The 13,653-nt window shown below is 47.5% G+C and overlaps 1 protein-coding gene across 2 annotated transcripts; it reads left to right on the top strand.

Moving 5' to 3' along the window:
- Positions 1–1,695: 1,695 nt before the first annotated feature.
- LOC139256809 (zinc finger protein 239-like) lies at positions 1,696–12,695 on the top strand. Of its 2 annotated transcripts, none has more exons than XM_070874316.1 (4): positions 1,696–1,747; positions 8,052–8,239; positions 10,936–11,158; positions 11,803–12,695. In XM_070874316.1, exon 4 carries the CDS (start codon positions 12,154–12,156, stop codon positions 12,433–12,435), a length of 282 nt encoding a protein of 93 aa, XP_070730417.1. In that variant the 5' UTR covers positions 1,696–1,747; positions 8,052–8,239; positions 10,936–11,158; positions 11,803–12,153; the 3' UTR covers positions 12,436–12,695. The 2 variants fall into 2 exon arrangements, 1 of the variants encoding a protein (XP_070730417.1); XR_011592203.1 differs by having other exon boundaries at positions 1,735–1,793.
- Positions 12,696–13,653: the final 958 nt, after the last annotated feature.

Here is a 13,653-nt window from a genome sequence, read left to right on the forward strand (position 1 = left end):
TGGTGCTCTCCACTCTCTCTCCTGTGACAGTTGGAACTGTTGCTCCCCACTCTCTGTGCTGTGACAGTTGGAACTGGTGATCTCCACTCTCTGTGCTGTGACAGTTGGAACTGGTGATCTCCACTCTCCCTCCTGTGACAGTTTGAACTGGTGCTCTCCACTCTCTGTCCTGTGACAGTTGGAACTGGTGCTCTCCACTCTCTCTCCTGTGACAGTTGGATCCGGTGTTCTCCACTCTCTCTCTTCTGCGATAGTTGGAAGTGGTTCTCTCTAATTCTGTCCTGTGACAGTTGGAAATGATGCTCTCCACTCTCTCTCCTGTGACAGTTGGAACTGGTGCATTCCACTCGCTGTCCTCTGACAGTTGGAACTGGTGCTCTCCACTCTCTCTCCTGTGACAGTGGGAACTGGTGCTCTCCACTCTCTGTCCTGTGACAGTTGGAACTGGTGCTCTCCACTCTCTCTCCTGCGACAGTTGGTTCTGGTGCTCTCCACCTTCTCTCCTGTGACAGTTGGTTCTGGTGCTCTCCACTCTCCTGTGACAGTTGGAACCGGTGCTCTCCACTCTCTGTCCTGCGACAGTTGGAACTGGTGCTCTCCACTCTCTGTCCTGTGACAGTTGGAACTGGTGCGCTCCACTCTCTGTCCTGTGACAGTTGGAACTGGTGCGCTCCACTCTCTGTCCTGTGACAGTTGGAACTGGTGCGCTCCACTCTCTGTCCTGTGACAGTTGGAACTGGTGCGCTCCACTCTCTGTCCTGTGACAGTTGGAACTGGTGCTCTCCACTCTCTGTCCTGTGACAGTTGGAACTGGTGCGCTCCACTCTCTCTCCTGTGACAGTTGGAACGGGTGCTCCCCACTCTCTGTACTGTGACAGTTGGAACTGGTGCTCTCAACACTCTCTCCACCCAGAGCCCAACTCCACGGACAGCCCCACATGGGCCATTGTTGGTCCGACTGGGCCCAGTGCCCACCTCCCCGGATAGCCCCACATGGGCAATTGTTGGTCCCACTGGGCCCAGAGCCCACCTCACCGGACAGCCCCACATGGGCAATTATTGCTCTCACTGGGCCCTGAGTCCACCGCCCCAGACAGCCCCACATGGGCAATTGTTGGTCTCACTGGGCCCCGAGCTCACCTCCTCGGACAGCCCCACATGGGCAATTATTGGTCCCACCGGGCCCAGAGGTCACCTCCCCAGACAGCCCCACGTGGGCAATTGTTGGTCCCACTGGGCCCAGAGCCCACCTCCCCGGACAGCCCCACATGGGCAATTGTTGGTCCCACTGGGTCCAGAGCCCACCTCCCCGGACAGTCCCACATGGGCAGCTGCCCCCCGCCCGGGGGCCCTGCTCGGAGAAAGGTCGGATCGCAGGTTGTTGTTCGGGCCCTGAGGCCCACAGCGGGTGTGTGAAGCGGATCATGCAGTGATGTCTCTCGGGTGGGTGGGAGGGACCTGGGCCCGCACTCGGTATGTGTGAAGCCCGCGTCCCCCCGGGATTTATGAACCCGCTCCCTCAGATACAGCAGCCCCACCGCGCATGCTCAGCTCACACTGCCCGGGTGATTGACGGCGGCTCCGGGCGAATAGGAAGACCGGGGGCGGGGCTGGACGACAGAGCGGTCGGTTGGTCCTGCAACCAATCGGAGTGTGCGAGGGGCGGCGGCTGAGCCCGGATCTCCCGCACTGAGCATGCGCGGGCGGCGCCAGTTGGTGGAGCCCGGATGATGTGGGACACGAGACGGTGGGTTGTCGGCGCGGGGCAGGAATTGAAGCCGCGAGTGGGGCTGGTGAGCTTCATAAACCCCTGGTGTAGGGCCCAGGGCCCAATAACAGGCCAGAGGCTGAGCCCGGGGGGACAGGGCCTCAGGCTCCCAGGGACACCCACACTCAATGTATTCTGGAAGGAAGAAGAATGGGAGGCTTTCTAAACCAAATGGTCCAATTTAAAGGTGACCACAAATCTGTGAGGGGCAGGGTCAGCTGATCAATCTGTTCCAGTATTAATAGCAGTATAGATACAACAACAAGCTCATTATGGTCAACCTTTATCAGTCACTAGTTACACCTCAGATATTGAGGGTTGGGCTCCATTCTGGGCTCCACACTTTGAAAAGTTCATCAATAATAACTTTCAAAATGATCAATGCTTCGAAGGGAAAATGTTCCAGTGTTTTGGGGTAGGTGCAGGGTTCCCAAGTTTCCACACGTGGAAAAACAGGCACCCTTCCGAGCTGGGCGCCCGTTTTTCGCGCCGAAAACGGCGCCTGAAAAAAATCTGTGCTATTCTCGAGCGCTTTGCAGCTCGATGTCTGCTTGGTGTGGCGCACAGGGGGCGGAGCCTACCACTTGCGCAGATTTTGTAAGTAGGAGGGGGCGGGTAGAATTTAACTGAGTTTTTTTCGTGCCGGCAACCCTGCGCGTGCGCGTTGGAGCGTTCGCGCACGCGCAGTCTGAAGTAAACATTGGCACTCGGCCATTTTAAAAAAATGCTGCAGAAAAAGTGAAAATTTGTTTACTGAACCCTTGCAAAGGCTTGTATTTTAATTTTCTTGATATTTCTGTGTGTGAGGGTGAGGGAGTGCATTCTGTAATTAAAGATAGACTGTGATAAACGGGACACATGCACTTATTTGAGACTATTCAAATTCTTTGTAGCTGTTAAATTTTTAAAATTTTTTAATAAAACCACATTGCCCTTCCATGATCAGCACTGAGGCTTCTTGCAGCTTTCTCCCCCTGCCGTCCGTCGGGCCTGACGGCAAACGGCTGCCTCAAGTACTGAGGCTTCCTGCAGCTTTCCCCCCCACAAACCGTCGGTCGGGCCCGACAGCAAACGGCTGCCTCAAGTACTGAGGTTTTCTCCCTCCCTCCCCCTGCTGTCGGTCAGGCCTGACGGCAAACCGCTGCCTGAAAGGCCTGCCTGAAGCACTTTCACACAGGTAGGAACATGGTTTATTTAATCTTTTCTTTGCTTATAAATTTTTATTCAGGTTGGATTTATTTGTATAATATTTGTATAAGTATAACTAAGGATTTATTGTAGAATTTAATGACTTCCCTTCCCCCCCCCCCCCACCTCGTTCCCGACGCCTAATTTGGAACCTGCGCCTGATTTTTTAATGTGTAGACAAGGTTTTTTTCAAGCCTACAAAAATCTTCACTTGCTCCATTCTAAGTTAGTTTGGAGTACGTTTTCACTGTGGAAACTTTCAAATCAGGTGTCAGTGGCCAGACATGCCCCCTTTTGGAAAAAAAAAATCTGTTCAAAAGTGAAACTGTTCTACCTGACTAGAACTGCAGAAAACTTAAATGTGGAGAATTCTGATTTCTAAGATACTCCGTTCTCCACCAGTTGCTCCTAAAAATCAGGAGCAAATCATGTGGAAACTTGGGGCCAGGGAGTGGCTCTTTCAGTGAGTTGGACAGGCTTGATGGACCGATTGGTCTCCTTCTGTGCTGTATGGTTCCCTGAAATGGTGACAGTCTGGGAGCATCTGTCTCAGAAGGTGAAATGGTGAGTGGTCAGGGAGAGCCCATCACCAAAACAGGGAGATATTACAGATTTAGGGAGGGTCAGAGTGTATAAAGAGGTCCAACTCACTGAAAGAGCCACTCCCTGGCCCCAAGTTTCCACATGATTTGCTCCTGATTTTTAGGAGAAACTGGTGGAGAACGGAGTATCTTAGAAATCGGAATTCTCCACATTTAAGTTTTCTGCAGTTCTAGTCAGGTAGAACAGTTTCACTTTTGAACAGACAGAGTCAGCACCTTCAGGCGAGCACTGATCCCAGCCACACTGATTAAGAAGTTGCAGATGACACTAAAATAGGCTGCGTGGTTGATAATGAAGAAAAAAGCTGCAGACTGCTGAAAGATATCAATGTACTGGTCAGCTGGGCAGAACAGTGGCAAATGGAATTCAATCTGGATAAGTGTGAGGTAGTGCATTTGGGGAGGGCTAACACATTAAATGGTAGGACACTGAAAAGTGTAGAGGAACAAAGGGACCTTGGAGTGCAGGTTCATAGATCCCTGAAGGTAGCAGGCCAGGTTGATAAGGTGGTTAAGAAGGCATACGGAATGCTTATCTTTATTAGTCGTGGCATGGAATACAAGAGCAAGGAGGTGTTATGCTTGAACTGTATAAAACACTGGTTAGTGCTGTTCTGGTCACCACGTTACAGGAAAGATTGATTGTACTGGAATGGGTGCAGAGAAGATTTACAAGAATGTTACCTGGACTGGAGAATTTTGGCTATGAGGAGAGATTAGAGTTACTGGGTCAGTTTTCTTTGGAAGAGAGGAGGCTGAGGGAAGACCTGATTGAGGCGTATAAGATTATGAGGGGCCTGGATAGAGTGGATAGGAAGGCCTTGTTTCCCTTGGCAGAGGGGTCAACAACCAGGGGACATAGATTTAAAGTAATTGGTAGAAGGTTTAGAGGAGATAGGAGGGCAAATTTCTTTACCCAGAGAGTGGTGAGGGTCTGGAGCTCACTGCTGAAAGGGTGGTAGAGGCAGAAAGCCTCACCACATTTAAAAAATATTTGGATGTGCACTTGAAATGCCGTAACCTGGAGGACTACATAAGAGCTGGAAAATGGGATTTTGCTGGATAGCTCTTGGTCGGCCGGCATGTATAGAAAGGGCTGAAATGGCCTGCTTCCATGCTGTAAACTTCTATGATGTCCTATCACATACTCCCAGGGCAGGTACAGCACAGATTAAATACAGAGTAAAGCTCCCTCTACAATGTCCCATCAAACACTCCCAGACAGAGTCAGCACCTTCAGGGGTGGAGAGGGAGGAGAAGCAGTGAGTGTAGAACTGAACCCAGCCAGAGTCAGCACCTTCAGGGGTGGAGAGGGAGGGGAAGCAGTGAATGAAGAACTGAATCCAGCCAGAGTCAGCGCTTTCATGGAGGAAATATAGTTGGAGATGGTGCGATGGGTTTGGATTTCTGCACAGGGAGGAGGGAGAGTGTGTGCGATGGGGATTTACAGCTTTGGAGAACAAGAGACTCAGACCAAACATTATCAAGATCTGACAGAGTTACTCAATTCATCAGCATCTCATCAAACACTGTCTTTTGGGATGAGGTTAAACGTAGCTCCCGTCTGATCTCTCAGGTTGACGTAAAATATCCCATGGCACTATTTCGAAGAAGAGCAGGGGGGTTATCGCTAGTGTCCTGGCCAATTTTCCACATGGCAGACTGGTCACGAAAGTAAAAGCCCACGAGATGCAGGGCAAAGTGGCAAGTTGGATCTAAAATTGGCTCAGAGGCAGAAATCAAAGAGTAATGTTTGATGGGTGTTTTTGTGATTGGAAGGCTGTATCCAATAGGGTTCCACAGGGCTCAGTGCTGTATCCCTTGCTTTTTCTGGTACATATCTATGACTTGGAATTGAATGTTGGGGGTATGAGTAAGAAATTGCGTATGACACTAAAATAGGCTGTGTGGTTGATAATGAATAAGAAAGCTGCGGACTGCAGGGAGATATCAATGTACTGGTCAGGTGGGCAGAACAGTGGCAAATGGAATTCAATCCGGATAAGTGTGAGGTACTGCATTTGGGGCTAACAAGGTAAGGGAATACACATTAAATGGTATGACACTGAAAAGTGTAGAGGAACAAAGGGACTTTGGAGTGCAGGTCCACAGATCCCTGAAGGTAGCAGGCCAGGTAGATAAGATTGTTCAGAAGGCATATGGAATACTTGCCTTTATTAGTCGAGGCATGGAATACAAGAGCAAGGATGTTATGCTTGAAATGTATAAAACATTTCAGGCTGGTCAGGCTGCAGCTGGAGTATTGTGTGCAGTTCTGGTCACCAGATTACAGGAAAGATGTGATTGCACTGGAACGGGTGCAGAGGAGATGTACAAGAATTTTGGCTATGAGGAAAGATAGTCGATGCTGGGTCTGTTTTCTTTGAGACAGAGGAGGCTGAGGTGAGACCTGGTTGAGGGCCTGTATAGAATGGATAGGAAGGCCCTGTTTCCTTTGGCGGAGGGGTCAACAATCAGGGGACATAGATTTAAAGTAATTTAGAAGAGATATGAGGGCAAATTTCTTCACCTAGAGAGAGATGGGGGTCTGTAACTCACTGTCTGAAAGGGTGGTAGAAGCAGCAAGCCTCGTCACATTTAAAAAAAATACTTCGATGTGCACTTGAAGTGCTGAAACCTACAGGGCTACGGACCAAGAGCTGGAAAGTGGGATTCGGCTGGATAACTCTTTGTCGGCCGGCACGGATACGATGCGCCGAAATGGCCTCTAGCTGTGCTGTAAATTTCTATGATTCTATGAAACGCTCCCAGGGCAGGTACAGCACGTGGTCGATACAGAGTAAAGCTCCCTCTACACTGTCCCATCAAACACTCCCAGGGCAGGTACAGCACGGGTTAGATACAGAGTAAAACTACCTCTACACTGTCCCATCAAACACTCCCAAGGTATGTGCGACACTGATGCTGAGTGAACCGAGGAATGGATGAGGGTTTCAGCAGAGGATGAGCTGAGGCAGGGGTGGAGACGGGCGATGTTACGGAGGTGGAAATAGGCGGTCTTGGTTATGCTGGGGATATGTGGTCGCTGCGTTCTGGGTAAGATCGTCCGGGGGGTCAGTTTCATAGAATGAAACAACATAGGAGGAGGCCGTTCGGCCCATCGTACCTGTGCTGACTCTATGGTAGAGCTATCCAGCTAGTTCCACTCCCCTGCTCTTTCCCCATAACTCTGCAAATATTGTCCCTTTAGTATTTATCCAATTCACTTTTGAAAGCTACTATTGAATCTGCTTCCACCACCCTATCAGGCAGTGCATTCCAGATTGCAACAACTCGCTGCTTATAAAATGTTCCCTCATGTTGTAAATTCCTGGATTCTTTTACCTCAATCTGGTTCAGTAAAATTACTGAGTCGAATACCTCTTGTGCTTTGAACAAAGCAGTCTTTATTACCGGCCAGTAAGACCTATCAGACAGAAGATATACTCTCTGGATAGAGCGTACACACTCCCTACGGATAGGTGAAGTTACATCGTAAAGCGTTAAGTTATACAGTTTTGAAATCAGATAACAAAATACAAATGGATTGACAGTCTAACTCAGCCACTCATTAGTCAATCTATATGAGATGTTCTTCTTGAAAGCTCAAGCATTGCCTCTAAATGTTTCAATCTAATGGTGTGACTATTAACTGAGACCTTGCAATTCTGCAGATGTATTTCACGTTACAATTATATATTATTGGCAGGATTAGTGACTTGAAACCTTGAGAAAGACTGTTAGATATGCTGATGTTGCACTATTTGCAATCTGACATTCTCCCAGCTATTCTTCCATGGCTTATACATTATCATATATCCCGTTTACTTTACTGTCCTTAATTCCATATATTCCGTTCAGATATCCACAATGTCACCTCTGCTTCTTTTGCTAATCACCTGAACTCTGTGTCCTCTGGTTACCGACCCTTCTGCCACTGGAAAGTGTTTCTCCTGATTTAGTCTATTAAAACCGTTCATGAATTTGAACACTCTATCAAATCTCCTCTTAACCTTTTCTGCTCCAAGGAGAATAACTGCAGCTTCTCAAGTATTTCCCCATAACTGAAGTCCCTCATCCTTCGTACCATTCTATTAAATCTCTTCTACATCCTCTCTAAGGTGTAGACATCCTTCTGAAAGTGTGGTGCCCAGAATTGAACACAATGTGTCAGTTGAGGCCTAACCAGTGTTTTATAAAGGTTTAGCATAACTAAACATCAAATGCTGCTATTTGTGTGATGGGGTTTAGACGGGCGGGGTTTAGACGGGCGAGGTTTATCCAGTCAGTTGGATGTGAGCTGAAACATATGCACTTGGAGCGGAAAGCCAGGGACACGCTGTGTAACCAGACACTCAGCACAGCCCACACATCTCTTGTTTCCCACTTGGCCCAGAAGGAATATATGAAATGCAACAATTTACTTGATTTGACTTTAAATAGTTTAGTTTATAAATTTACTCATGCTTCTCTAATTTTATTTCTTAACTTAGATTCACGGCCTCATTTTATTTCTTCCTCTGAGCCTCTCGGCTTCATCTGGCAGCGTAATGTTGGCGAGTGGTGATTGATTGCCCTGGGAACCAACAGGTAGAGAGCTCGGAGGCCGGAGGGCCAGGGAGCAGCGTGTTCTGCAACCAATCGCGGTGCTTGAGGGGTGGATCCTGAGTCAGCCAGTCAGGTGAGTCAGTGTGAACCCCTGTTAAATAATTTATCTTTTAAAAGTTAAATTGAGATTTCTTTTGTCAACCAAACAGTTTAACATTTGTCAGTATTTTATTTCCCTGGAGTTCCTATTATGAGTTTCAGACACTTCAGTGCCAAGTGGACTAGGTGTTTAAAGGTACAGAGATTGATTTCCCCTCATTATGCATCTTTAGTAGTTAAACAAAAATCCTTCTTGTTTGTACTGAGTCACATTCTGCACTGGGGTAGATGGCTGGTGGCTTCAGCCTTTAAAATACTCCTCCTCTTGGTCAAATCCCTCCAAGGCCTCACCCCTTCCTTTCTCTGAGCTCCTCCAGCCCACCAACCCTCTTAATCAGGAGAAACAATTTTTAATGTCAGAAGGGTTCGTAATCAGATGATTGTCAAAAGAACGATGCTAAATGAGAGGACAAATTAAGCAGTGAGTGGTTATGGCCTGGAACACAATGCCTGTCAGGGTGTTGGAAGCAGATTCACTAGTAACTTACAAAAGAGTTGGAAAGATTTGCAGGGTTATGGGGCAAGAGCAGGGGAGTGGGATTAATTCTACAGCTGAGGAGGGGCAAGAGAGGAAAGAATGCCCCAGAGAAACTAAAACTGTGTTCAGAATTTCTATCCTGTGCATACAGTGATGACTTTTGTAAATAATGAGGACCGATTGCACAGACTAGGCTTGTATTCACTTGAATATAGAAGATTAAGGGGTGATCAAATTGAGGTGTTTAAGATGATTAAAGGAGTGCATGTGGTCGATAGAGAGAAACTATTTCATCTGGTGAAGGGGACAGAACCTTAAAATTAAAGCTAGGCAGTTCAGGGTGATGTCAGGAAGCACTTCCTCACACAAATGCTGATTGGCTGTTTCCCCTGGCTGGAGAGTCTCGAACCAGGGGTCACAGAATACGGGGTCGGCCATTCCTTCTCCTCCTCCTTCTTGGGCAGTCCCTCGGAGTCGAGGATGACTTGCTTCCACACCAATGAGTTCTCAGGTGACTGATGCGTCCAATGCGGGACCTAAGTCTCTGCCACAGCTGGGCAGATGGTGGTTGGAGGGACGGGTGGGTGGGGTGCTTGGGTTGTCGTGCGCTCCTTCTACTGTTTGCGCTTCGAGACTGGGATGAGGAAGAATTTCTTCATTATGAATCTTTGGCAATCTCGACCCCAGAGGGCTGTGGATGCTCAGATTGATAGACTTTGAGACACTAAAGGAATCAAGGCACATGTGGAAAGTGCGGGGAAAGTGGAGCTGTAGTACAAGATCAGCCTTGATCTTACTGAATGGCAGAGCAGGCTCGAGGGGCTGTATGGCCAACTCGTTCCCCTACTTCTTATGTTCTTAAATGGTGGAAGAAATCCGGAACTTTGTTCCATGTAAAACTGAGGCAGGGGGCCAATTGAAAATTCCAAAACTGAGATCGCTAGATTTTTATTAGGCAAGGGTATTAAGAGTGATGGAACCAAGCCAGGTAGACAGAGTTAAAATACTGATCAGCCACAATCTAATTGAATGGCGGAACAGGCTCAAGGGGCTGAATGGCCTATTCCTGTTCCGACTTACCATGGTGACTTTTGTATACAGCTTTACAGGGTATTAGAAGGGGGAGGATATGCAGACAGGATTAAACCTGGGTCCCTCCTGTTCCTGTGACTCAGTCACACTGGGCGTTACCTTTACCCACTGAGCCATTGGGAGGAGGGTCCAGTGACCCTGCTGGAAAATGCACATGTGAGGCATCAGGTGAGGACAGTGGAATAGCCTGTCGACACTCACTGTTGAGGTTCACACATGGAGATTGGGCACATAAGACACATATTGGAGAGAAACTGGTGAGTGTAGAACTGAACCCAGCCAGAGTCAATACCTTCAGGGGAGGCGAACCAATGAATGTAGAACTGAACCCAGCCAGAGTCAGCACCTTCAGGGAGGGGAACCGGTGAGTGTAGAACTGAACCCAGCCAGAGTCAGTACCGTCAGGGGAGGGGAACCAGTGAATGTAGAACTGAACCCAGCCAGAGGCAGCTGTAAGATTCAAAAATTTGTGGAAACCCCCCAGTGTTTGGACTCACTGAAAAGGAAATTCGATTTGGGACTATTAAGCAGAAAGTTTGGGATCCTAATGCCCATGGAAGAAATCTACGAGTTTTAACCAAGTTTGGGATTTTAAAAAGGTGCATGTTGGGTCTGAGAAAAGGGCTGCAAGACCAGGGGTGGGTTCAACCTCTGAAAAGCCAGTTTGGATCTTGGAGCTAATCAAGCTGTCTGGGGATATTGAAACTAATCAAATTGTCTGGGGAACTGTTTACCCTCAACCTGCCCCCTAGAAGACATTTACATTTCAACAATCGATCCAAGGAAGTACAGTTTTAGTCCAAGCACAGAACCCATCCAACACTTGTATAATGCTAATCACCTTTCCAGCCTGCATAGAAAGCTGGGACCCAGGCAGACAACTCGACACCAGAAACTAACTTTAACAATAGCTGGGAGTTCATCAACTCAGAAAAGTCTATCAACACCAGATTAAAACTCTTAATCAAGTTTCCTGAAGCTGGGAAGCAAACCTTAAACTAAAGAAATGTTAGATTTGGCGCAAAGATTAAGGAGCCTCTCAGAGTCTAATTGAGGGCCTATCGTACCAAGAGGACTATTCTCTGTTCTGACCATCACAGAAAGAACTTTTCTGACCAAGCACTTCGGAACAACAAGATCGAGAGCACACAGCGAGAAAATGCAGGAAGAAACATCGCGATATCAGAAAAGAACTCGCCCCAACTGGCTTTCAATACGCAGCAGAGATCTTCTACCACGTCCGGGGTACGGCAAGGCAAACAGGATATAACCAAAGAACCCCGAAACCGCAAAACAACCCTAGCTGTCAAAGGAAAGGATCTGGTGAGCATGAATCCCTGGAGCACGAGAGTTTGATCTAGTTAGAGAGTGAGTGGGAGGTATTTCTGTAGTGTTTATTACCTGTAATAAAGTATTCCCCATTGTTTAGGACCTTTTGTAAGATTTTACAATTTTATTGGAGTGTATTTGTGTTATTTGCTTTCTTGAATAAAACCCAAACCTTCTTTGTACAAAACAGTTGTCTGCTGCACTTTATCACACCCTGATTAATAAATCCAAGCTTAGAACCAGGGAGTGGGAGCGACTCGCAACCGCTCTGGTCAGGAAGGCAAGCTGACAGACCCACTAACCCCCTACACAGTACCTTCAGGGGAGGAGAGGGAGGGGAACCAGTGTGTGTCGAACTGAACCCAGCCAGAGTCAGCACCTTCAGGGGAGGGAGAGGGGGGGGGAACCAGTGAGTGTAGAACTGAACCCAGCCAGAGTCAGCATCTTCAACGAGAAGGAAAAAATTTTGCCGATGATGTAATGGGTTTGGATTTCAGCACGAGGATAGGGATAGTGTGTGTGACAGGGATTTACAGCTGTGGGGAAACCAGATTTTGTGTACCAGAGAAACTAGAATTGACACTTCTGAATTTCTATCCTGTCCTTACAATGTTGACTTTTGTAAACTCCTTTTACAGGGTATTAGAAGGTGAGATTTGCAGACAGGAAGCTCGAACCAAAAATCACATCAAGATCTGACAAAGTCCCTCGATTCATTAGGACCTGAATATCATTGGCCTTTGACTGTGAAAGGAGAAATGTTTGTCTGTTCTGTCTGTGGGAAAAGATTTCAAACATCCGTTTGACTGGAAAAGCACCGAGACACACAACCGAGTGAGAATGTTCCAGTGTACTGACTGTGGAAAGAGCTTTAACCAGTTACACAGCCTGAAAACATCGCACCATTCACAGTGGAGAGAAACTGTAAATGTGTTGTGTGTGTGGATGAGACTTCAACTGATCGTCCAACCTGGAGGGACGCCTGCACCATGGGGAAACCGTGGAAATGTGGGGACTGTGGGAAGGGATTCGATTATCCATCTGAGCTGGAAGCTCATCGACGCAGTCACACTGGGGAGAGGCCGTTCACCTGCTCAGAGTGTGGGAAGGGATTCACTCAGTCATCCAACCTGCTGATACACCAGCGAGTTCACACTGGGGAGAGGCCGTTCACCTGCTCCATGTGTAGGAAGGGATTCACTTGTTCATCCAGCCTGCTGACACACCAAGTTGTTCACACCAATAAGAGACCGTTTAAATGTTCTGACTGAGAAGACCTTTAAAAGCAGAAATCATCTGATGAGACACCAACGCACTCACACTGGGGAGAGACCGTTCACCTGCTCAGAGTGTGGGAAGGGATTCACTCGGTCATTCACCCTGCTGAGACACCAGCGAGTTCACAATTGACTGCAGGGGTTGGATTCTGCTGTTAGCGTGTTCATTCTGACAGTTGGGCTTTATTTCTGCTGTAACTGGGCTGGAGTTTAATTTTCTGGATATCTGACAAATAAATTGGATTTGATTTCAACACAGTGTGTCGATTCCTTGATTTCTCCAAGATAAGAGGGGATTCATTAATATCCTGTTACCGACTGTTAAATGAAGGAGAAAAGGCCCAAAAATGGAACAAAGACATGTCCTTATGTCACACGACCTCAGGATCCCCGAAAGTGTTTTACAGCCAATGAATCAAGCTGCCACAAACAGCAATGTGATACTGGCCAGATAATCTGTTTTAGTGATGGTGGTTGAGGGCTGATGGGGCGTCGATTGAATGACTCATCTGAAAGATGGCAACTCTGACAGTGCAGCAATCCTGTGCTGAATCTGCCTCGAGAGTGTTTGATAGGACAGTGTAGAGGGAACTTTACTCTGTATCGAACCCATGCTGTACCTGACTGCAGAGTGCTTCAGGCAGACACTTGGTGTTCAGAATACCCCATTCCCCAGCGCTGACATCCGTCACCTCGATAAGAACATCATTTAACCCAAAGATAGAAACCCATCAGTTTCTCCCCCGGACGCAGATGCGGAGGGACAGTGAGTGTCCCGAACATTGTTGTACAGAGTGCTCAATAGTTCATCCCTGGGTCTGGGCCTTTTGGTGATGATTTGCATTTGATGCCCTCGAGTTACAGACTCACCGACTGGTGGAAATAGTTTATCCTCATTTACCTGATCAAATTTTGAACACCTCCCTCAGATCTCCAGTTACCCTTTGTTCTAATGAAAAGAGCCCCAGTTTCTCTAATCTCCCCTGATAACAAAAGCCTCTCTTCCCTGGTATTATCTCAGTGAATCTCTCTGCACCCTCTCCATGGTCTCGACATCCTTCCTGGTGTAAGATCCCCAAAACCTGACACAATATTGGAACTGCAGCCTAACCAATGATTTGTGCAGGTTTACATGACCTCTGCCCTTTTGTACTCCACACCCCTATTTATAAAACCTAGGATCCCGTGGGCTTTTTAACCACTTTATCAACT

Source organism: Pristiophorus japonicus, unplaced genomic scaffold (genome assembly GCF_044704955.1).
Source record: "Pristiophorus japonicus isolate sPriJap1 unplaced genomic scaffold, sPriJap1.hap1 HAP1_SCAFFOLD_776, whole genome shotgun sequence".
Classification (NCBI taxonomy): domain Eukaryota; kingdom Metazoa; phylum Chordata; class Chondrichthyes; family Pristiophoridae; genus Pristiophorus; species Pristiophorus japonicus.